Here is a 26,157-nt window from a genome sequence, read left to right on the forward strand (position 1 = left end):
TGATATTGAAGGTATATCAGGATTAATGTCCAAGTTTGCAGATGATTCAAAGGTTGGCAGGGTTGTTAATGACAGCAATGACAATACGCTGCTGCAACAGGATCTAGAAAAGTTAGACAGATTGACTGACAGGTGGCAACTGAAGTTTAACATTGTCAAATGCAAAGTACAGTAAACCCCCGCTATTCGCGGTGGTTACGTTCCTGAAAAATGTTGCGAATACCAAAAACGCGAATACTGAGTTACGGCTCCCATAGTAATAAAGGGGTTTCGTTCCAAAGTATGAAATATATAAGAAAAACTAGTCTAAAATTTGTCTATGTATGTATTATATGTACCTTCATAATATGACTATGTACATAGACAGTACATAGTGAAATGCAAGCATAAGGTATCGAAATGAAAATAAGAAACAATTTAATATTAAATGTAATATTTATTAGAAATTTCAAACAAATCTTTCAAACCAGCGCCTTTACTGGCAAAAAAACTTATCCCGCCAGTGCTATCACCAGTTTCGCTAAAGTGTTGAAAAAGGAGTTTTGCCTTTTCACGAATGATGAGTGAACTTAACGGAAGTTTATTTTGAGTTTGGTCTTCTATCCACAGATTTAAAGCCTTTTCCATTTTTTTCTAATTTAACATCACGAGTTACAGAGCAAATTTTTGAAGCAATTAGCGCGTTTTCACGGACACTACGGCGGATTTTTTCTTCTGATATTTTGATTGATCGTACCGTTGACTCATTGATTTTATGTTTTGCCACTGAAGAGACACTTTCACCATTAGAAATTTTGTCTAATAACTCAATTTTATTCACTAATGTGATCACCTTCTTTGTTATTTTCACATTTCCCTTGTTATTCGTAGCCATATTTTTGTACGGGTAAAAAAGAACTTGTCCACAATAAAGACACTTTCTTCCGTTAACACACGCGAAAAAGTCTGTTTTACGCTGCAAAACAGTAGATTTATCACTTTTGTAAGCATATCAATTTATAAATTGATAAATTTATTCAATTTATAAGCACCCGCAATTCGACTCTAATTCAGCTGGGATTATAGTCGAATTGCAATGCACCACTGCACAAGGAAGCTAACTCTTGTAATTTAGGTAATATAATGATCTTGGAAAAAGAGTCCACACAGAGATCATCCCACTGGACTGGAGAGATCCTCATGACTCTGCAATAGATGAAGGAAGGAAGGAAGGAAGATGTGATAGGAAACCACACACCAGTAAGTTTACTCCAGTATAATGAGAATGACTGCCTTCTAAGAGGAAATAATATACAGTGAAACTATTAAATAGAAGAAAAATAGCCAGGATAACTAACAAGTAACTTCATATGAGATAAATGCTAAAGAAGTTTCAAAAGGAATAAAGACATTAAAACAGTGATATATATACCATATAAAAAAGAACAGTGAATTTTATCAGATGCAAAACCAAAAGATATATGACTACTACCTGTAATAAAACATTATTTGTGGAAATTAATATGGGAAAAAAAAAAAAAAAAAAAGAGGGAATTTTGATATATTGTTTTTATCAACTTGTTAACAGATACAGTCGGACCTCTCTTTAACAAATTTCCATATAGCAAAATTTTCTATGTAGCAAACTTTTTTGATTTCCCCTTGGTCATTACATTGAAAATAGTTTCCGTATAACAAAGGAAATGTCCGTATAACAAACTGATTTCAAGAGACCTGGGTACGCATTGTTTGCACCTCTGGCTTTTAGGCAATAGAGCTGACACTGTAGAAAGCACAAATTAAGAGCTAAAAGGATTAATTCCACGAATTAAGAGCTAAAACATTTTACAGTTTAATGGTGCCTGTAAAACCCTGCAGGAGGAAACTGGCCAACCACAGCGCGGGATAAAAAAAAAGATGGAAGGTTCTGGGAGAGGCCTTTGCTCAGTAGAGGGTCAGCAATGGCTAAAAAGAAGTGAAACCTATACAACTTTTACATACTATACTGAGAAGTCCTGCTGTCAGCTGTCCACAGCCACTGGCAAAGATTAAGTCATATTCCCGACAAAGGCATTGGCTCTGGTCAACCTATTTTCTACTGTAAGTATCCTATTAGAGAATTAGGAGAGAGCGATTTTCCTTTATCTCGGAAATTCATCTCTTGTTTCGAAGAAATGACTCATCCACACTTTCACTAAACTTCACCTGTCTCTGTTTACATGGAAGCTACAAGTGGTCCCTAATTTCAGCTTTGTTTTAACTGCTGTGCAAGTAACCTTACAGTGTATCAATAGCGTATCAACCATTGTGAAAAACCGTGTTTCGATTTTCAGACTGTTTGAGGAAATGGGATCCAGTCGGAAGCGTGCAAAATTATGCCTTTTAGAAGATGAAGCAGTTTTTAAGTGGATGAAGTTGATTTGAGACCAAAACATGCCGATATCAGAGCTATTAATAAAAGAAGTGGCTCTGGAGTATGCATCTTTTCTGGGGCACAAAGCGTTTCAAACCAGTTCTGGTTGGCTGGACAAATTTGAAGGGTGTCATGGCTGACTCAAAAAAGTTATTTCTAATGAAAGTGGAGTTGCAATCAAAAAGACTATACCCATTGGAAAGAAACAGTTTTCAAAAAAATTAAGGCCTACGAGTCCAAAGGCATATTCAATGTTGATGAAACATGTCTATTTTTTAAATGTTTGTCGAACAAGGCACTGACTTTTAAAGGTGATAAATGTTTAGGTGGTAAAAATAGTAAGGAGAGAATGCAAATATGGCTGGTAATGAAGAACTGAAGTTTTTGGTAACAAGCAAAAGTAAACAACCCCTATGTTTCAAAAGGAGTAAAGTCATTAGAGTTGGACTATAACTACAACAAAAAATCTTGAATGACAAGCGAAATTTTTGAACAGTGGATTTTAAATTTCAATAGAAAGTTGACCAAAGAAAACAGAAAAATCGCACTGATTGTCGACAACTGCCCTGCGCCCCTTCACTCAGTAATTTTGAAACTTACAAGTGTAAAGCTTGTTTTCTTCCTCTGAATAATTCATCTTAACTGCAGCCAATGCCAGATTTATATATAAGCTAAACAAACTACAGCTTAGGGCCTCACATTCCAAGGGGCCTTGCTCCATCATAAAAAATCCTTTTTTTAATATTGTCACAGGTGAACAGTAAGGGAGAAGGGCCTCATACATGTTATAGCTTAGGGCAGTGGTTCTCAAAGTTGGTGCCTCTTACTCTTTATAGCAATGCCGTGATGTCAAATTTAGCATTGGCTTGCATCGTGGCCGTCGCTCCAAAATGGCGTTGATTTTCATGCAACTGTGTAAATCAGAAGTTGTCATGGAATAAGTGCTGACTGCATCGCAGTGTTTATGTACATACACCTACATATACGGAAGAGCCGAGCCGTCGTGTACACTGTATTTGAAACAGCACAGCGCTCCTTCGAATGCTCATACTCGCTTAGCAGATCTTAGCCTTTAGCATATCAGTGTGCCTAGTTGTGCATATAGTCGAGCATGTTTTGCACATTAAAGTTTAGTTAATATTTCTATTTGAAATACTTTAAATCAGTGGCCATGGAAAACTTTATTATTAAAAAGAGAAAAAATTAAGATAGTACTGAACATTTGAATCAAGAAATTGAATCAAGAAATAGTGGCATACAACTAAGATACTTCACAGAGCAGCAGAAAAACTGAAGACCAAGTTCAACTGCAAAAAAGAAATAAACTCTTATGTATCAAGACAATTACTTAGAAATGGGGTTTACATTACATTGTTTGTGGAGTAATATTAGCAAATGATATAATTTTGTATTGTTTTTTTTTTTTTTTTTTTTTAATTTTGAATTATTTTAGTTTATGGATATAAATTAGAAAATGTACTTGTTCTAAAATCATTAAAATAAGTATGAAAAAACAACTGAATATTATTTCTTTAATTTAGATTTTTTCATACAATTTATTATTCTTAGAGATAAAGAAATTCTGCATAAAATGAGGTATGAGGCTAATTTTTAAATAAAAAAAAAAAAAATTGTTTAAAAATCCTGTACCAAACGTTTCTTTCATGCATTTTACAAAGTCAAACGTTTTTTTCATGCATTTTACAAAAAAAAATTCCCTCATTGCCCTTCCACATGCACCACCTTACAAAATATTATGCCTGCGCCCATGCACCCGGTGCTGGGAATTTTTCATAATGGATTAAGGTTGTCTTCAGATTAAAAAGTTTGAGAACCACTGGCTTAGGGCCACAACAAGTTTAAATCCGGCCATATGACTGCAGCCAATGGACCAAGGCATTATCAAGAATTTGAAAATGCACTACCGAAGGCTCATACTGAAAACAATTATACTGAGAATAGAAACCAACCAACCTATAGATTCTGTTATAGATTTGTGGATGTACATATCATGGACTTAGAGGGGAACATGCATTCTGTGTGTTATCAGATGCTCAGTCTAAAACACTGATGGATCCATTATCTTTCTATTTCAGAAGATTTAGGATCAGTCCGGTTGGCCTGCCTCCCTAAAATCCACTGATGCACACCTTCTCAATGGTAAGCCTTGTTACGTTCACTCAGGTGGCAACGAATGCATAGAGTGGTTCTTTTCAAGACACCTGGTCAGCGCAAAGAGAAAAAGACTGAACCCTCAAGCACGACAAAACAAATGGCCCTCAGTCCCCAGCGGCTTTCACTCCCCCTCTTAAGGCAGCGAGAGGATCAGAGTGGAAGCAGAGGGTGCTAAGAATCTCTGGGTATGTCCAGGCTGCCATGCATGGAAACTGAACTTGGCCTATTACAACATAAGATCACTCATTGGTGAAGACAGGATATTACAGCTGGAAAAGGAATTAGAAAATGTGAATTGGAATATCATCAATTTGGCTGAAACAAGAAGACGAAAGGAATCACTTATAAGTTTATCAAGTGGAAATCTGCAGTACAACAATGGAAACAATGAAAGGACAGAAGGTGGAGTTGGCTTTCTGGTCCATAAAGATGTAATAAACAACATTTTGGAATTCAAAAGTACATCACCAAAGGTGTCAAGACTACTACTCAGGATTTCTAAGAGGTACAAGCTAAAGGTTATAATGATTTATGCACCAACATCGAGACATGATGATAAAGAGGTTGAAGAAATGCACATAGAAATTGAGAGTCTTCTAGACGAGCAGAAAACCAATACACTATCATTATGGGGAACTTCAATGCTAAGGTTGGAAAGTGACAAAACAGTGCAGAAAGGGGAACTATAGGAAATTTTGGAATTGGTGGAATAAATAAAAGAGGTGAAAGACTTGTGGAATTTTCAGAATCTCAAGGATTGTCAGTAATGAACACTTTTTTTCAAGAAAAGGGAGAACAGAAAGTGGACATGAAAGAGCCCAAATGGATTAACAACTAATGAAATCAATTTCATCTGCACTAACAGAAGATGTATCGTGAATGATGTTACCGTCCTGAACAAGGTAAATGTTGGAAGTGATCACAGAATGGCAAGATGCACACTTGATATAGATGTAAGAAAAGAAACGAAAAAAAATTGACTCGAGTAAATAATACAAAGGTCTTTGAGACACTGTGTACTGGAAATTAGGGACAAGTTTGAGCTTCTTCAGACTGCTCAAAACCAAGATATTGATGAGGAATATTACAAATTTCTGAAAGTGATAAAGCTCAAGAATAAGTAAAAAGAAATCCAAAGAAGAAAAAATTATTCAAGAAACACTTGTCATGATGAACCGAAGACGACAAATGAAGAGCAAGATAAACATTGAGAAGGAAAAAATTGAGTATACTGAGTTATGCAAAGCCATTAGAAAGAGATTCGGAGAGGACATAAGAAGATTTAACACAAGAAAAGTAGAACAAGAATTAAGGGAAAACAAAGGACTTAAACCAGCAGCGTTGAGCAGTAAGCAGTAATACAGAAAGACAAATGATACTGAATCTGAAGAATAGCGATGATGTACTTATAAAAAAAAGCAGAGAAGGCATAATTCAAATAGCAGAAGCCTACTATAGAGAATTATACAAGGAGCGAGGGAATATGCCAGCAGTGGGGAAGATGGATCACAAATTAGTAACGCATACGACATACCCAATATCCTTCCTGATGGGGTAGAACATGCGTTGAAGAAAATGAAGAATCAGAAAGCCCTGGGGGAAGATGAAGTTACTGTAGAGTTGTTAAAATTGGAGGGAAGAGACATGACACAAAAACTGGCAAGACTCTTCACAAAATACATTAGAAAAGGTGGGATGCCTCAGGAGTGGAATAATGCAATCATAGTTTTGCTGCATAAGAAAGGAGATAAATCAGAAATTGGAAATTATAGTTCAATTAGCTTGTTATCCCACATTTACAAGTTGTTCACAAGGGTCATTAAGGCAGCGAGAATAACAGATTAGAAAGAATACTTGATGAGAATCAACCGAAAGAGCAAGCTGGCTTTAGGACAGGATTCTCAACTATGGATCATCTTCACGTAATATCAAAGCTAATGGAGAAAGCAAATAAATATAAAACACCATTATGCCTGGCATTTGTGTATTATGAAAAGGCATTTGACTCCATACAGCGTAAGGTAATGTTTCGAGCAGTGGAAAGACAAGGCATAGATACCCCATATATTATGATTTTTAAAAAAAATATATGAGAACGTTACCTCCTTTATTAAACTAGAAAAAGACAGTAGGAAATTTAAAATTGAGAAAGGAGTTTGGCAAGGAGACACAATATCTCCAAAGTTGTTTACTGCTGCCCTCGAAGATGCTTTCAGAAGATTGGACTGGTCGCACAAAGGAGTCAATGTGAATGGAGACTACCTAAACCATTTACAATTTGCAGATGACATTATGATCATAAGCCATAATCCCAAATAATTAGAGGAAATCTTAGTCAGTTATGCACAGTTAGTAAGGATTTTGGACTAAAGATGACTATGGCTAAAACAAAAGTAATGATGAACAAGTATGCCACAGAAAGGGCTATAATGATTGAAGGAGCAGTAATAGAAAAGGTGGAGTCATATACTTATCTGAGACAAGTTATTAGCTGTAATAATGATAAATGGCTGGAAGTCAAGAGAAGAATAAATTTTGGATGTATAGCATTCGGGAAATATAGTCACATACTGAGGAGCAATATCCCAGTTTGTCTGAAACATAAAATAATGAAACAATGTATACTCCCCACCATGATTTATGGAAGTGAAACTTAGGCACTCATAAAAGAATGGAAGAGAAGCTGAGAATGATACAGAGATGGATGGAACGAATTATATTGGGAATCCGACTGTTAGATAAGAAGAGAAACACATGAATTAGGCAGGTAAAGGACATTCTTATCAAAAATAAAGAACTAAAATGGTCTTGGGCAGGATACATAGCTCGAAGACATGATGACAGATGGACTAAGAAAATAACAGAATGGTACCCAAACGTCCTCCATAGCCGAGTGGTCAGGTGCAGTAGTGCAGTAGCACGCTCTTTGAGTAGACCGGGGTTCAAGCCCCTGACTGCTGAATACGGTAAATCTGTCATCCCGCACTGGAACAGCATGGCAGATTATGATCCATTTCCCTCAGCATGAATTGTTGAGGAGGCTTCCATCCTGCAGTGGGTTGATAATGGCTGCACTTTACTTTTTTACTTTTTACCCAAGAGGAGCTAGAAGAAAACCTGGAAGACAACGACGGAGATGGACAGATGAAATTCATGGGTTTGTGGGTAGTAAATGGATGGCCATTGCACAAAACAGAAGGAACTGGAAAGTTGCTGGAGAGGCCTTCATCCTGCAGTAGATTGAAAATGGCTGCTGATGATGATAACAGAGTTGGCGAAAGTGTGGAGTCAAGATGTAACGGAAACAACGATTAAGAATTGTTTCGCAAAAGCAGGTTTTGCTAAAATGCTAATTAACAGAGATGAGAGGGATGAACTACTAGAAGACATTGAGCAACCTTGGGAAGAGTTCCAAGTGAGGTTTTATTAGTGGAGAAAGTGTTCTTGACGAATTTTTAGGAGTTGATAATGATGTCATAGTAGTTGAATATCCAAGTGACTCCAACATTTTGGAGCATACTTAAAGAACTAGTGACAATATTGACGATGAGTTGGCGAAATTTGAAATTTTGCACTGAGGTTTTCAATGGGAAGAAAATGTTACAGAAAGTATATCTCAGTGGTTAAAGTTTAAACAAATTTGAACATTTTTATGAACAGTGTATAGTAGAATACGGTGTACAACAAAACATAACCAAATATTTTACGACATAATTCTTAAAAGTGTATTAATATATTTTGCACAGCATGTACATAGCCATTTCTTAATATGTATGTATTAATAAATTGTTTTAAAATGTAACCATTCCCACTTATTTCTGAATTTACTGTATTTTCCATTTTTGAAAAGCTCTTATTTCTTTATAATGAAATTTCTGTATAAAGAATTTTTTCAAGGGAATAATCGATTTCATTATATAGAGGTCTGACTGTATTTTTAACTGTATTTTCATTATTTTTAATTTTTGATTATAAGCATGTTTTAAGGAAGAAATGAATGGTCAATGCAGAGATAGTTGAGCTCTGCTTTTACAAAGAAATCTTGAGAAGTGTTTTAGTTTTAGTGTTCACAGATCTTTCGTTGCAAAATTGGATTTGACCTCTATAAAATGGTCTAAGATTATATATAATTTTAGATGCACATACAACCCTTACCCAGAGGCAGATAGCATAATGGTGTAAAGTTAGTATGGAAGCTGTTAATAAATTAATCAAGGAGTGCAACATGAAACAGGTTCAATTTTCACTTCAAAGAAAAGGCAGATGTTGATAGGGAGAAAAACACACACACACACAATATAAAAAAAAAGAAAAAAAGATGCCTATATAATCAGAGAAAGCAAACCAGACCTCATATGACCAGTTCTGACTTACAAAAAGATTTTACTGGAACTGATGTAAAAGCACATAAGCCAACCAAAAAGCAACTTTTTTCTCAAGCTATGAAGAAAAAAGGACTGAACTGGACCAACAGATATAAAAGATGGGCTAAAGATGGGAGAAAATTCTCTTTTTCTGATGAAAGCTATTTTAAGGTGCAAGGAATGAGACTTACATGTGTAAGGTAGTAATATGGAGAAAGTGTATCCTTGAAGAATATGCAGCAGACTATTAAACACCCTATTAAAAAAACAATGTTTTTGAGCTGGCAAGGGATCCAGTTTCAAGGTACTACAGTGGCAGAAAAAAAAAACTGTATCACTGGTGAATTTTGCAAATAAGGTGTTTTGCACTGCATTGTGGGTTTCAGAAATGTTCGAAATGCATTTGTTAGATGGGATATATATATATCTCTGTGAATGAAATCCAATAAAAAGACTCCACCTGATATACCTAATTGCCATAAATACCGTATTTCCCCATGAATAAGACGCACCTTTTTTCGAAAAATTTGGGGTCTAAAAACTGGGTGCGTCTTATGCAGTGATTGTAGATTTTTTTTACTTGCATTTCGCGTTTGTTTTCTTTGCGTTCATTGTTTTGCACTTGTTACCGGTATATTGGGTTATGTTTTGCCAGGTTCTGCCCAGAAATGGCTCAGAAAAGATTTTCGTACAGTGCTGAATTCTAGTTAAAAGTGATCCAGTTTGCAAAAGTGAATTGAAATCGTGCTGTTGAACGTAAGTTTGGTCCTCCTCCAACTGAGAAAACAATCCGAAACTGGCTACGGGAAGAAGAAACCCTACTGAAAACGCCACGGCAGAAGAAGGCCATTAGAGGCAAGTCAGCAAAATGGCCTAATTTAGAGAGGGAACTGAAGATATAGATTGAGGAGCAAAGGGCAATTGGAATTCCTGTGTCCACAAAGATGGTTCAGCATGAGGCAAGAAGAATTGCTGATGAAAAAGAAGTTACTGATTTCAAAGGAGGATACAATTGGTGCTTCAGGTTCATGAAACGGAATGGACTAAGCATGCGTACACACACCAGACTTGCCCAAAAGATGCCCGAAAACTATGAGCAGAAGGTCCTTGAATTTCATCGTTTTGTCATTCAATGTCAGAAGACACATCAGTTTGAGTTGGGACAGATTGCAAATATGGACAAAGTTCCCCTTCAATTTGATATCCCAAGTAACAGAACTATTGATAAGAAGGGGTAAAAACTGTAACTGTGAAGACAAGTGGACATGAAAAGAGCCATTATCCAGTTGTTCTAGCTTGTTGTAACGACAGAACCAAGCTGCCTCCTATGCTGATTTTCAAACGCAAAACAATGCCAAAAGAAGACATTCCTCGAGGAGTAATTGTCCACATTCATGACAAGGGTTGGATGGATCACGATGGGATGAAGATCTGATCTGAGAAAGTTTGGAGCAGGAGACCAGGTGGGCTCTTACGCAAACCTGCCCTATTGATGCTTGATCAGTTCAGGGCACACATAACAAAAAATACAAAGAAGATTGCTGAAGAGAAAAAAGCAAAACTTGGCGTCATGCCTTGATATCCCAGCTCCAACCACTTGATGTCAGCATTAACAAACCCTTCAAAGCTGACATGAGAGACGAATGGAACCAATGGATGAAGTCTTCTGGGGACAATTTGACACCAGCAGGAAGAGTGAAGAAACCAACTACAGGAGAAGTTTGTACCTGGGTGAAAAGATCCTGGGATAATATCAAGATTGAGATCGTTGTCAAGTCATTTAAGAAGTGTGGCATTTTAAATGCCATAGATGGAACTGAGGATGAGGCAATATATGAAGACAGTGATTCATCATCAGACACAGATGAGGACAAGCTAATGGATAGGAGTTTTGACAGTGATGAGTTGTATGAATTTTATGATGAATAAAACTTGAGTTCAATAACTTTATGTAATACATTTTTTTTTAAATTTCGGGCCACAAAATTAAGGTGCGTCTTATACATGGGGAAATACGGTATCTTCCTAAAGGGTAAAATGCATAATTAATCGAAATATGAGAAATCATGCAAATGGCAATCGTGACAACCAAACATACATTTTATTGTATTTAGTATTAGTATTAGCAATGGCCACATGGTGCAAGGTAGCCTATGGCTTATGCTGCACCAGCCAAAAAAAAAAAATAATAATAAATAAATAAAATAATAATAATAATAAAAATAATAAAAAAAGAATAAAATAATAATAAAATAAGAATAAAATAACAATAATAATAAGAAAAATTAAATAACAATAATAATAAAATAACAAAAAAAATGATAACAATAAAATAATAATAATAACAATAATAATAATAAGAAAAAAAATTAATGAATAAGAGAAATGAAAATGGACAACCTCAGCGTTTCCCTCCTCCCATAGGTAATTATCCAGCTGACCACTGAATTTCCCAAAACTGTCAGCCTCTACCACACACGTAGGCAACTTATACCAGTAATTTCTAACTCGCTGTCTAAAATAAAACTTCCTGCAATCCAGTCTAAACATCTCTGCCCGTAACTTGAAATTATGGCCCCTCATTCTAGAATCATTTATAACCATGAAAATTTCATCCTCATTCATTTTGCTTATGCCTCTCAGAGCCTTAAACACCTCAATCAAGTCTCCTCTAAAGTGCCTAGTTTCCAAGCTCTGCGAGCCACATATTCAATCTCACCAGGCGAGTTATCCGTCTCTGGACCCTTTCAAGAAGCACAATGCCTTTATTTAGGTGCAGTCTCCATACTTGAACACAGTATTCCAAGACACAATATTCCATTTACGCGTACAGACTGAAATGAAAGTAATGTAATGGTATTATGTCCTGTAAATCAGCAAAATAAGCCCTCAATATTTTGTTGTTCCTCCTCAAGCTGCAATTACAGCCTTGCAGCGATCTAGCTTAGAGTTAATCAACTTCTGGATATACGGTTGCCCAATTGTGAGGTACCACACCCTTAAAATGCTTTCTTGCAGCTGAACCTTACTTGTTGGCTTCTTCTAAGCAATTTTGGATGACATTATGTACCAGCAATTTTCCAATAGGGTTCAAATCTGCTCTGTTTCCAGGCAAATCCAACACTGTAATGCCAGCATTTCTGAAGTATGCTGGCATTACAAGAAAACAAACTCATCATTAAAGCTAAATAGCATAAAACTTACCAATTTTGCTGTGTGGCAAGGTGCTGAGTCCTGTTGAAAAATGCAGTTTTGGACATCTGTGTGGTGATCCCTAATAACGGGTTTCAGGTACTCCTTGAAGATAGCAGTGTAGGTTTCTGCATTAATCGTTCTGTTAATATACTTAATTTGCTACCCCTTTGCTTGTTATGCATCCCTAGACTATCTGACCGGCAAAGAACTTTACAGTCGGCATTATGCAGTCAGGATGGTATGCCTCAGATTTTCGTCTTCTAACATATCACTTCCCATTTGAGCCATGCACGTTGAATTTCAATTTGTCAGAAAAGATGACGGTGTCCCATTGCTCTTTTGTCCATGCGCTTTAGCCCAAGCAAGTCGCTTCTTGGTCAACAAAGGCTTCTTCTTGGGCCTATAAGCATGCAGACCACATTTCAAAAGCCGACTCTGGATAGTTCGTGCACTTGTTTCAACACCAGAGGCCCTTGTCTTGACATCACCAGTTTCATGCTTTAATTTCAGCACCTGGGATACTGTTGACTGGTGGCAGCAGATTTTATCAGCAATAGCACACGTAGAAAGCCCTTCCTGGAACACAGCAACAGCTACACTTTCTTTTCTTGGTGTCAACTGAACGCATGGCGCCATGCTTACACCACTGCAAAACAGGATACTAATGAGCGTGTATACCCTTCCAACACCGTATTTATAGAAACGGTGGATGCAATACCTTGCAATTACTGTCTGATGCAATAGAACCATTATCTGATGCAATACCTTTGCTTTGCGACAAACAAAACAACTGTAATCAAACAATATCTTATACGTTTCACAACAAATGTTAGTTTTTTTAAAGTGATGCAACTGCTTTTGTCCGCCACTGTAGATCCAATATCCCTTGTATCTACAGATGGGAAAAATTTATGGGTTTCTGTAAGGCTAGGCTCAAAAAACTGGACTGTATGATGTCTGATGTGAAAAAGGTGCAATTCAGTGATCTAAAAATGAATCAAATAAATGGGGAAAAAAAACTTGCAGCTAGGTTGTAAAGATAAAGCCAAGGAAGATCGTTAAAATTTTAAATATTAAAATGTGTATTTAAGTGTATCTTTTTGAGAAATATTTCTGTTTACATTAATTTGCACCATATGAGAATATTCCCATAAGCCTTGCTTCATAATACAATAAAAACTACGAGTAATTTTTACTCATGTTTGTCTGTGTCTATATACAGAGGACTTGCACACACGCACATGCACACACAAGAGAAAGATTTGACAAACACCAGTTTCCATGATTACTAATAAATCTGGCTTCAAGGTTAATATTTTATAAATAAGACCTGTAGCTGTCAGGTTGAAATGCTAGTTATTTGTTTTATGACAGCTATAGTCATTATCTTGCAAGTAAAAAGGTACATTACAAATATTCTTGGCATGGATACCAAACTACTGAGAGCACTATTTTACAGAATGAATCCTGTCGATTAAAAGAATGTGATGAAGAATAAACCTAACCAATCATATCTAGTTTTTTTAATGTGGAGAGCATTTCGATAATATGTTAATAATGTAAATAATCTCAGAACTCCATTCTATTTAGAATTGTGAACCCCTAAATATTTTTCCACTTTAACTATAAGTTGGTTATTTTCTTTGTAATAAATCATAAAATGAATACTGTTATTCAGACGATAGAACATGCATTAATTCATCATATATAAAATGTCAGCTAATTGGGAAACTAAACCACTGCTCCTCAGTGACCTGCTTTATAAAAGATTAACAGATAACAATAAATTCAAGAAAGAACTACATAAACTAGAGGAAAGGGATGGATAGGTGAAAAGGGAGTGTTTTTTTTTTTTTTTTTTTGCTGATGCTATATAAGCTTGTTTTCTTGCATCATTTGCCACTAATACTAACACTAATATTTTGTGAAGATTCACCTTAAAAGATCTATCTCCTTCAGCATATGAACTACCCGTTCTGTTCCATGGTAAGGTGGATCTGCTACAGCTGTGATTTCAACATCTTCCAAATGCCAAGCGACCAGGGATGTCCTCATAGGGGCACGTTCGTAGAGTTGACGAGAACGCTGGATATAAATATCACCATTTCTTTTTGCTAATGTTATATACAGTTCTTCCAATTTTCCAGCTACAAGGGCATGTAAAATATATATTATTCAGACAAACAGAAATCAATTTCTTCACCATGTATTCTTTTAGAACAAACCTTTGAAATCACAAACAAATAATATTTTCCAAGTCAACATGAATTAAAATCAATGAATAGTTAAATTTGTATAAAACAATTTATATTTGTATAAAACATGGTAAAAAAATGGAGGTAAGTATTTCAGGAGTATGTTCTGTGAGAAAATAAAAATAATATGGTCCAGAAACTGTTTTGGATTTAAAGAACTACTATCAAGTTATACAACCTTGAACTTCATGATATCAATTGTGCAGTGATATATGGTAGCTGATAAACAAAAGAAATAAAAACAATACTCTCTAAAAAAGTATCTAGGCTCCCTTGTTTTCATAGTCCACCGAGCTTTACCATATAAAAAAAGTAACTTAGACTGGTATATAAGAAAGGTGTATGAGCCACTTAGTTCTTCTTGTGATGTCATGCAGAGTTAAGCTGACTGATTTCAAGAAGGCTGTTTTTGTAAGTAGTTGCATATTGTTGACTTGTCAATTCAGGAAATTTCTTATGGCCTACATCCAGAAGTGGCCCCAAGTCTATCAGCGCTCTGTGCAAGATTTTTTGGTGTGCCCTCTCTGACTTAAAATTTAGAGCAAATCAGTGAATTTTCGGGGCATTTTGTGCCCCCTAAATTTTTGCGCCCTGTTTGGAGGAACCGCTTGATCATGCCTTAAGCTGGCCCTGCCTACATCATCCAAAGTCAATTGACGGTGGTGTTATGATAAAATGGAAGCATCACAGTACCACCACTATTATCCAGCAAAGCACAGGAAGACTATGGAAGCCCACCCCCCACCTGACTGGACTACTCAGAAGGGCACTATGACAATCTCATCAGACATTCCTACAAAATATCAACCAAGAGTTTAAAGCATCAACAGTAGTTGAGTTCTGTTACATACATTATGGAGCTCTACAGTCTAGGAGAGTGGTGGTACATAAGAAGCCGATTTTTAATTTCAATCAGTGGTCTTGCTTTAAATGGTGTAACAATCACCAAAATTGGTCTTAATGAAGTGGAAATTGGTTCTATGGCGTAACAAACCCTATTCAAATCACATGGGTGTGGTGTATGCTTGGAAAATATCTCAAGTTCAGAGGGGGTGGGGTTACGGTGTGAAGCTGTTTCTCACAGCACAGCCTAAAAACTTTTGGTGGTTGTGCAGGGGGAAAACGATGAATATTGATGCCTTACCTTAAAATTTTGGACAATTCTATGCTCCTTATATGGCAGTTCTTTAGACAGACCATCATTTGTTCCAACAGGATAATGCTCTTGCCATACTACTGGTGCTGTTCAACAATGGTACACAGACACAAATGTACAAAAGTTGAAATGACCAGTACAGAATCCCAATTTGATACATATGGAACAGCAATGGGAACATCAGAAACATCAGGTGAGGAGCTAGACCAATGCACATCAGTACCTGAGCAGTCAATGTACTGCAGTAGCTGTACTACAGGAATAATCAACTGTGTGGGTACACTGTGGGAGGGTGGAGTTTGTCACTGAGGCCAAAGGAAGACCAACATGCTAGTGAAGTGTGTGACAGTAATATCAATCTGAACCTGATATATGTCTGATTCTTTTGTAAGGTAGCACAGAATTTATGTGAAATATGACTAACAATAATTAAACCTGGTGAGTTATTACCCAATGAAATGTAGTGCATATAAAGTATTCCACTATACAAATAAGTTAAATGTCCATACAATGGAACTATTTAATAGCAGACAAAATATCTGGAATCTGAACTTCTACCTAAACCAGCTCCCAATCATTCTCAATTAGACCTGATGATAGGATTGATCATGGAAATCAGAAATTCTGCATTTACTGAGTATAGTGAGCTTAAATTTTCATAGGTAACACTCTATAAACAACTATGCGACATAGTTCTCTCAACGTATGAAATAAATATTGTTCAAAATGTTTAGTTTGGCAAAGTGCACAAAGATCAGAATAATCTATTTAACATGAATTTGTAAAGGGAAAATCATGTTTCACCAACCAGCAAAAATTACTATGATATGATCTCACAAAGATTTGGATGCAAGGAAAAATTCTGATATTACATGCTTGGAGTTCAGAAAAGCATTTGGTAAGGTCCCACATTACAGAAAAACTTCAATGTTTGCCTAAGGACAATTTGTACACTAGGAATGAACGTAGAGACTTGGTTAAGATACAATGCAACGTAATATTGATTATATGTATAGTTTCATTAAAATGGTAACTGAGATATCAAACTGGAAATTTGCTAGCAATAAATACTGTATTACATATATAAATATATAATAATTGATGATCAAAATGTCAAAAATTAAATAGTTCTACTGAGCTTAAATTTTCTTATTGTAATAATTAACATACAATAAAATTCACTTGATAACAATGTGTGGTTTAATTAGCAAACAAATGTGCAACATTATGAACAAACCTGCAACACCCTTCTCTCAACACATGAAATAAATATTGTTCAAAAATTTCACCTTAACATAGCATACAAAGTGCAGAATCATCTCCAACATGGTTTTGTAAAGGAAAAACATGCTTGACAAACCAAAATAATTACTATGGTCATCTCACAGGAGCTGGATGTAAGAAACAATTTTGATATTACAAGTTTTGAATTTAGCAAAGCATTTTGGAATGGTGCCACTTTTAAGCAAATTTTCACATTTGCTGTACAGTAAGAGTGTATTGGGATCACATGCAAAATTCTCAGACAGACTAGGGGATAGCTAAAGGATGGAGAAGAGTTGTTTTAAATGGTCATTCTTCAAAGTGGGTGAGGGTTGTAATTAGGTTCCCTTAGGATTCAGTGCAGTGGTGACTTGTTTTTCATTTTCTTTAGAAAGGATAAAATGTTGATATTTGCAGATCAGGGTTAGAAGCATGATTAATGATACAAGGAAGGCTGACCTCTTTTGAAATGATGCAGAAAGGCTTTTTGGATAGTTTGAGAAATGGCTTTTAACTGACTTTGAATTTTGCAAACAAAGTTCCACATTAGTGAAATGTAGACAATTTGCACAATAGGCAGGAATGAAGAGACTTTGTTATGATACAACCAGGTACCATGCAATATATATTAATGACATACTGTTGCCACAGCAGTGATATTCTGCTTCGATCAACTTTCCCCAATGTTGGGAGCATCCCAGCAGGAAAATTACTTCATTCAACTTAAACAACTGAGGAACAATGCAATTCTGCAACACCTGTAGGTCAATGGAGAGTCATTAAAGAAAAATGGTCTTACCACATGTGGTGGGACTATTTTTCTTTGATGAGCCTACTTTGTGTGTGTGATATCACACAGTACATTTGCCTTTGGGTTGTCATATTTCTCACATTAGGATTTTGGGAATTCCCACATCTTAAAGTGTAGTGATGGCTGTTGTTGTTATTTGGTTTTTAGGAGCATTAACAACTAAGGCCATATTGCTCCGGAGATATGCGGTGGTCATTCCCTGATCTTTCCGCATCCTCTGTATTTGGTGGTCACGGGCTTGAACCCCGGTCTAATCAAGAAGCGTGTGCTATGCACTGCTGCTCCTGCCCACCTGGCTATGGAGGCGCCTATAGTGATGGACTCATCCTGGAACATGAAAGGTAGCTTCACCAGTGAATATCATTTATCTTCAGATCCAGCCACTTTATCATGTCCAAAGTGAATGCATAGTGTTTTGGATGGTCACCTGGCTCGAGAAACTTTTCAAACTCAAACCTAAATGCATGCAGCCTCAAGTGCCTGTGTGGAACCTTGTGTACTGTTGAAAATACAATCTGCAATTCCTGGCTACAAGTGTATGAGTTTCTGAGGCCTATGTACAAATGATTCACATATCCATATCATATCCTTGGCACTTACACAACTGGCTGTTGTAAGACACTGCCAATCTCCATGAATTTCTTATGACATTCATGTATCAATGGTCTAACTGGTAGGACCCTTTCGAAATTTTACCAAAATACACACTGAATGTGAATGTCTCATTCTGTTTCAATGAACCATGACATACATTGTGCCTTCTCTTAGCATGTCAAACATTTTCATTTTAATTTGCTGGTTTTCAGGGTTGCTCAATTATCTGCAGCATTATTAAATTTTTCAGCTGCTTTATAATATAAAAAATACTATGTGCACACCCCGTATGCTGTTTTGATCTTTAAATTTGAGATATGCAAAGTAATTTTGTTACCAAAAGAAGTAAACCTAATGGAGAGAATAACATTAGTATAAGGTTTGGAGAAACTAGAGATGGTAGACCACTTGGAAGTTACTAGCTTGTATATGGATCTCATTTTTGATAAACTGTTTTCTTCAGTAAATGGCATGGTTATTTTGAGGTAAAAGTCGAAATAATTGATAATTACTTTGGAGAAGCATGAGTTCTCTTGGATAGGAAGTGAAAAACGTGTGAATACAATTTGTAGGAGTTAAAAGCAGTAAATCAAAAAGAAAAGAAACAGGTTCTTTCGAAAGAATTTTTCCAACAAATATAGGTATAGGTTGGTTACAGTGCAGGATGCATGCTTCACCATAGCGTACCTTTCATTTCTCTGATAAGATGATTATAAAATAGCAAAACTCATTAACTGCATATATCTGTGGCTATATTTAAGGGAAATAGCGTACCTGTAGGTCAGAAGTTTAATGATAATGGCATAATAATGCCATTTAATTAAATTTACTTATTTATTTACTTAAGAGGAAACCAGAGGGAATAATACTTTTGATATGGTTATCAGCAGTGATTATTCGTGGATTATGAATTTGCAGATAAAGGAATCACGAGGTGATAGTGATCACAGTGTACTAATGTGGTATTTACTTAAAGATGGAACTACCATAAGGGGTAAAGGGAAGGGGTTTTGCTTTCATAAATGTAACTACAGTGGTCTCAGGCAGTTTTTAAATTGTATACATTAGAAAAAGACTCAGAGAGGACTACTTGGATTTCAGGAAAGCATTTGACACTGTTGCTCATGGAAGCTTACTGTACAAATTGGAGCAATATGGTATTAACGGTAAGTTGCTACAACGGATAAAAGGGTGGTTCAGTGAGAGAAGACAGAGTGTGGTAATAAAATAATGCTGCTCTTCGTGGACTAGTGTTATTAGTGGAGTACTCCAAGGTTCGGTGTTGAGCCCACTGTTTTGTATCAATAATATTGATGAAGGTATGTCGGGCTTAATGTTGAAGGTTTCCAGATGATACAAAGGTTGGCATGGTTGTTAATTACAGAAATGGCAGTGTGCTACTGCAACAGGATCTAGAAAAGTTGGGCAGATGGACAAAGAAGTGGCAACTGAAGTTTAACATTGATAAAAGCAAAGTAATGCGTATAGGTAGAGGTAACCCCAGAGTAATGTACCAACCATGGGGCAATAAACTTAGGGTGATAGAAAATGAAAAAGACCTGGGAGTAATTGTGCAGTCAGATATGAAATATTCTGAGCAGTGCAAACAGGCTGCTAGAGCAGGTCATGGGGTGTTGTCAATGATATACATTCGTTCAAAGCACCATTAAGTACCACCGCCCAAGCCTAGGCTTACATATGGCATATTGCTTAATGTCACTTAAACTTGGCTGTTAAAACTCTAAACTTTCCATTCAAAACAATTAAAATAATTCAAAATATAAACTACAAGAGCTTTTATGCAGCTTGGCCCAAGCCAAGTGAGATAGATATTAGGTTCATTGCTAACCTCACCTATCCCAGTGGACATGGTTTCTATCCCTGCCACTGAGAGGCAGGCTGTACTATCCAGCTTTGATATACTCTCATTTTTTAAACACAGCATGTATAAACTCGTTAAAATAACAGAATCTGTATTCTCCACAAACATGGTCCATTAAATACTCTGCTCAAGGCCACCCAATAATAATTCTAGTTGATGCCTAAGATCAACATTCTGGTTGCAATAAAACAGAATATGTTCTGATGCTTCCTGCTCACCAAAAGTGCAGTTCTGATCTCTCACAAGACTTGATGATAAATAGGAATTTTTCTAGTAGTGAAAAGGAGGTGATTATCCCTTTGTATAAGGTATAGGGGTAGAAGAAATAGTCAGGCCATGCCTTGAGTACTGCATACAGGTCTTTAGGCCTAATTTTAGGAAGGATGTAGAGTTGCATGAGTGAGTACAGAGAAGATCAATAACATTGATGAGGGAAATTGAGGGGTGGCCTTACCAGATGGTGAGACCAACTGATGATGTTACCACCAAATTCAAAATGAGAGGCATTCAAAGAATTAATCTTGGAAGCTACTAGGCTGTACATACAAAGTAAAAAATATTGTTCAAGGTTTAGGCCTAAATGGAGGTCAGATGAACTAATGAGACATGTGGCAGAGAATAAAAATGCATAGGATACATATAAATTAATTGGTCACATGGAAGCCAATGATAGATATAAGCTAGTCTGCAAAGTCACAAAGAAGATTAGGCAGGCAAAGGCAGATTATGAGAAATCCTTGGCAAAGGATGCAAATAAAAACAGCAAAGAGTTCTTTACCTATGTAAACGCTAGAAGGAAAGGGATGAATCAGATTGGTCCATGGGATATTGATGGTTCAACTGTTGATGATCCTGCTCAGGTGGCTAACAAACTAAATGAGTATTTTGCATCTATATTCACACATGAGAAGTTATTCAGGGAGGGGAATGCCAGAGTTGAATTAAACTCTGGCAGTGAGCTAGATGATTTTGTAAAAACTGAGAGGAAAGGGGAGGAGAAATTGTTGATGATAAACATAAGAAAGGCATCCGGAGTGGATGGAACCTATCCAGTTATATTAAATGAGGCGGCAAAGGCAGTAAGCAAACCCTTAGCCATAATTATGGGAGCTTCCTTGGACTCAGGGGAGGTACCCATGGACTGGAGATTTGCAAATGTGACCCCCAATTCACAAAGGAGGATCAAAGGGCAACACAAGTAATTACAGACCTGTTAGTTTAAATTCTGTTTGAGGGAAATTAATGGAGGCACTGGTTAAAGAAGCACTGCAGGATCATATACACAAGACTTCAGTATAGCTCAGACACAGCATGGTTTTGTTAAGGGGAAGTCTTGTCTGACCAATTTGATTGGATACTATGATGTGGTCACAAAGGAACTGGATGCAGGGAATAACTTTGATATCATATATTTAGATATATTTAGATCTCAGAAAGGCTTTTGATACTGTTGCCATGGTAGACTGCTGCACAAATTGGAGCAGTGTGGCATTGCAGGCAAAATGTTGCTATGGATAAAGGGATGGTTGAGTCGGAGAAGACAGAGAGTGGTAATCAATGGACACTGCTCTTTGTGGATTAATGTTATTAGTGGAGTCCCTCAGGGTTCAGTATTGGGTCCATTGTTGTTTTCTGTATTTATAAATGATATTGATGATGGTAAATCAGGCTCAAAGTTTTGAATAGCATAAAGCTTAATGAGCGGTACTCACCTCAGATAATCTGCTACGTTACGTGGAGTTAGGATGGAAGAATAATTTGAAGCTTAAAGCAGTTTATAATAATTTAGAATAATTTAAAATTCTGATGTTTGTATGAACACGGAATTAAAATATGCTCAAGGAAGTAGAAGTGTACAACTTCATCCCTGGTTGTCATTGAAGAATTTATTTAAGATTTAAAATATGAGACCGGTGAACCTGCGCCTCCGTAGCCAGGTGGAAAGAAGCAGCAGTGCGTAGCACACGCTTCTTGATTAGACCAGGGTTCAAGCCCGTCACCACCAAATACGGAGGATGCGGAAAGGTCAGGGAATGACCACCGCATATCCCGGAGCAATATGGCGTTAGTTGCTAATGCTCCTAAAAACCAAATAAACAACAAACAACAACAACCGGTGAAAAGTCATGAACGACTGACTTTCGTATTAACGTCAGTTGGCAATATTAAAAGGGGGAAGAAATCGCATGTTTTTAAAGATTTCTATGTTCCCATGATGCTCTTAGTAACACGTGGGAATCTTAAGTTTGTTTTGTTATTTGGTGGTTTTTAGGAGCATTAGCAACTAAGGCCATATTGCTCTGGGGATATGCGGTGCTCATTCCCTGACCTTTCCGCATCCTCCGTATTTGGTGGTCACGGGCTCGAACCCCGGTCTAATCAAGAAGCATGTGCTACGCACTGCTGCTCCTGCCCACCTGGCTACGGAGACTCCGGAATCTTAAATGCGTGAGATTCCAGACCAGGGAGAGGTTGGAAGGTAGTTTCGTATTTACGACGTTAAGTTTGGTATTACGGCGGCACCATTCTATAATAAGAGCTTCGTATTGAAAGATTTTGTAACTGGATTTTAATTTTACAATTGTGATGGCCAAATCAACTAAGGGGCTGTGGTTGTGAGAATGTATGTGTTGTGTGAGTTCGGTACTGGTTTGACCCATCCTGAAGCTGTTATAATGGTAATAAGCCAGTGTTTTCAAAGTTATTTTGGAAACGTATTTTGTGGTAGTGCTCCCGATGTAGCATGCGTTGCAACCTTATTGACACTTAATTAAATATACAATACTGTTAATGTCGTTTATTGGGTATTTGTGTGTGTCTTTATATATATTAAACAGTGTCCCTAACTTATTGTATGAAGATAATAAGTATGATATCAGTGCTTGCGAACACTTGGCGGAACTGTCTAGCAAGACTGCTGCGATGGGGAAGAATAATGCGCATGCTCTGTTTGGTGTTGTGTTTGAATAAGCTATTGGCATTATTCTTTGCAACGGAAATTGTGTGTTGGATTAACTGAAGCGGAAATTTTTTCTGGTTGTGAATTTTTTTGTGAGATATTGTAATTCGGCAGATAAATCATCTTGTGAAGAACTGTACTTTATAGCATTGTGGATTTGATTATAAAGGGAGGCCTTTTATGTATTAAGTGGGTGATGTGATTCGAAATGTAAATATTTCCCTGTGTGTGTATTTTACTGTAAATCCTGGTTCCTTGTTATTTTTTGTTATTTGATTTTTTTTTTAGGAGCATTAGCAACTAAGGCCATATTGCTCTGGGATATGCGGTGGTCATTCCCTGACCTTTCCGCATCCTCCGTATTTGGTGGTGACGGGCTCGAACCCCAATCTAATCAAGAAGCGTGTGCTACGCACTGCTGCTCCTTCCCACCTGGCTACGGAGGCGCTGTTGTTGTTGTTGTTATTTGGTTTTTAGGAGCATTAGCAACTAAGGCCATATTGCTCAGGGGATATGCGGTGGTCATTCCCTGACCTTTCCGCATCCTCCATATTTGGTGGTCACGGGCTCGAACCCCGGTCTAATCAAGAAGCGTGTGCTACGCACTGCCGCTCCTGCCTACTTGGCTACGGAGGCGCCTTACTGAAGCGCCTCCTAATTCCTAGTTTGGTGCCTATTTTGTATATTGTAAGGTTAAGAAAATTGATTTTGTTGTGGATTTCTGTTTCGAGTGTGTATTTTAATCTGTTGTGTATTGTGTTGAATTTAATAAAGAGATTATAAATTGTAGTTCTGTTTCCTATTAAAAGTATGTCATCTGCATAATGCATATAAAGTTTAATCCCTGAAGGGTAAGGTTGTAGTTCTTGGTTTTCGGATAGCTGCTAAGTAGATCTCTGATAATAGGGCTGAAATTCCTGGTGCGAACTCACACAACACATACATTCTCACAACCACAACCCCTTAGTTGATTCGGCCATCACAATTGTAAAATTAAAATCCAGTTACAAAATCTTTCAATATGAAGCTCTTATTATAGAATGGTGCCGACATAATACCAAACTTAACGCCGTAAATACAAAGCTACCTAACAACCTCTTCCCGGGCTTGAATCTCATGCACTTAATATTCCCACATGTTACAAAGTGCATCATGGAAACACAGAAGTCTTTAAAAACACACAATTTCTTCCCCTTTTTAATATTGCCAACTGAAGATGTTAATACGAAAGTCGGTCTTTCATGACTTTTGGCTTCACCAGTCTCATATTTTAAAGTTTAAATTAATTCTTCAATGACAACCAGGGAAGAAGTTGTGCACTTCTACTTCCTTGAGCATATTTTAATTCCGTGTTCATACAAACATCACAATTTTAACTTATTCTAAATTATTTTAAACTACCTTAAGCCTCAAATTATTCGTACATCCTAACTCCATGTAATGTAGCAGATTATCTGAGGTGAGTACCGCTCATTAAGCTTTATGCTATTCAAAACTTTGAGTCGATTTCAAACGGTATTTTAAGACATTCTATAACTTATCTAAATGGTATATCAGGCTTAATGTTCAAGTTTAACTGACGAAGATTGGCATTGTTGTTAAGAACACTAATGACATTACGCTGTTGCAACAGGTTCTAGAAAGGTTGAGCAGATGGGCTGAGAGGTGGCAAAGAAGTTTAACCTTGACAAATGTAAAGTACTACATATGGGAAGAAGTAACCCCAGAGTAATGCATCAATTCTGTGGTACTACACTGACAATGTTAGAGAATGAAAAGGACTTGGGGGCAATTTGGCAGGCAGATATGAAGTTTTCTGAGCAGTGCAGACGGTTTGCAAGAGTAGCTCATGGTATCTTGTCAATGATATATACAGGAATTTTTGTAGCAGAGATAAGGAAGTAATTATCCCCTTGTATATGGCAATGGTCAGGCTACACCTTGAGAACTGTACACTGGTGTCTCGAGGCCTCATTTTAAGAAGGATGAGAGCTGTTGGAACGAGTACAGAGAAGGGCAACAAGATTAGTGAATGGAACAAAGGGTTGCTCTTACGAAGAAAGGCTTAAATTTTGCAAATTACAGTGTCTGGAGACTAGGCACCTGCGAGGTGATCTGATTGAGGTGTATAAAGCCTTGAATGGTTTGAGCATGCTCATTGCTGACCGCTGTACAACCTCGAATAAGTAAAACCACTAATAGAAAGACTACTGTTACTTATTCTCAGTGGGTATAACCACCCAGGTGGCACCGTTTAAAGCCATGTTGGCCTATCCTCAGTGTGTAGATAGGTACCCTGCTGTTGCAATCATGCAAACCCAGTCGTGAAGTTATTTCCAGAATATGAGCAATGCCAAAAGGTGTGCAAGATAATACTTAAATAAAATATAAATGCTCAAGGCATAATAGACTAGGAGTTAAAAATATACTGTAAAATAAAGATATAAATACACCACAGCAAACTAATGATGAAAAAATATATAAGTAGTGTAGAGCCATCAATTTAATTGTAACTCATATTGTGAATATCTGAATTTCTAATAAGTGAGAGCAAAGTGGACGAGAAATTGTTGAAGTTAAATATAAAAAAGGCACCTGGGGTGGATGGGATCTATCTAGTTATATTAAAGGAGACGGCAAAGGAACTAAGCAAACCCTTAGCATAATTATGAGGCATCATTGGACTCAGGGGAAGTCCCCACAGACTGGAGATGTGCAAATGTATCCCCAATTCACAAAGGGGGGGATCGAAGGGTGACACAAGTAATTACAGACCAGTTAGTTTAATTTCTGTTCTGGTGTAAAATAATGGAGTCACTGGTTAAAGATACATTGCAGGATCATCTAGACAAGACTGCAGCAATAATTCAGACACAGCATGGGTTTGTTAAGGGAAAGTCTTGTCTGACAAATTTCACTGGATACTATGATGGGGTTACAAAGGAACAGGATGCAAAAAATAATTTTGATATCATATACTTGGATTTCAGGAAAGCTTTTGACACTGTTGCACATGGAAGACCACTGTACAAATTGGAGCAGAATGATATTAAGGGAAGTTGCTACAATGGATAAAAGGGTGGTTGAGTGGGAGAAGACAGAGGGTGGTAA

General features: G+C 36.9%; 1 protein-coding gene across 1 annotated transcript in view; it reads right to left on the reverse strand.

Annotated features, from left to right (window-relative positions):
* hob (bridge-like lipid transfer protein family member hobbit) overlaps nucleotides 1-26,157 on the reverse strand; it is a 916,854-nt gene that overhangs the window by 484,368 nt on the left and 406,329 nt on the right. Inside the window, exon 26 of the mRNA XM_090374277.1 lies at nucleotides 14,063-14,273. Within this exon, the coding sequence (XP_090230403.1) occupies nucleotides 14,063-14,273 (211 nt within the window). The remainder of the gene's footprint in view (nucleotides 1-14,062; nucleotides 14,274-26,157) is intronic.

This window comes from Mastigoproctus giganteus, chromosome 5 (assembly GCF_048544385.1).
Source record: "Mastigoproctus giganteus isolate SK-2022 chromosome 5, ASM4854438v1, whole genome shotgun sequence".
Taxonomy (NCBI): domain Eukaryota; kingdom Metazoa; phylum Arthropoda; class Arachnida; order Uropygi; family Thelyphonidae; genus Mastigoproctus; species Mastigoproctus giganteus.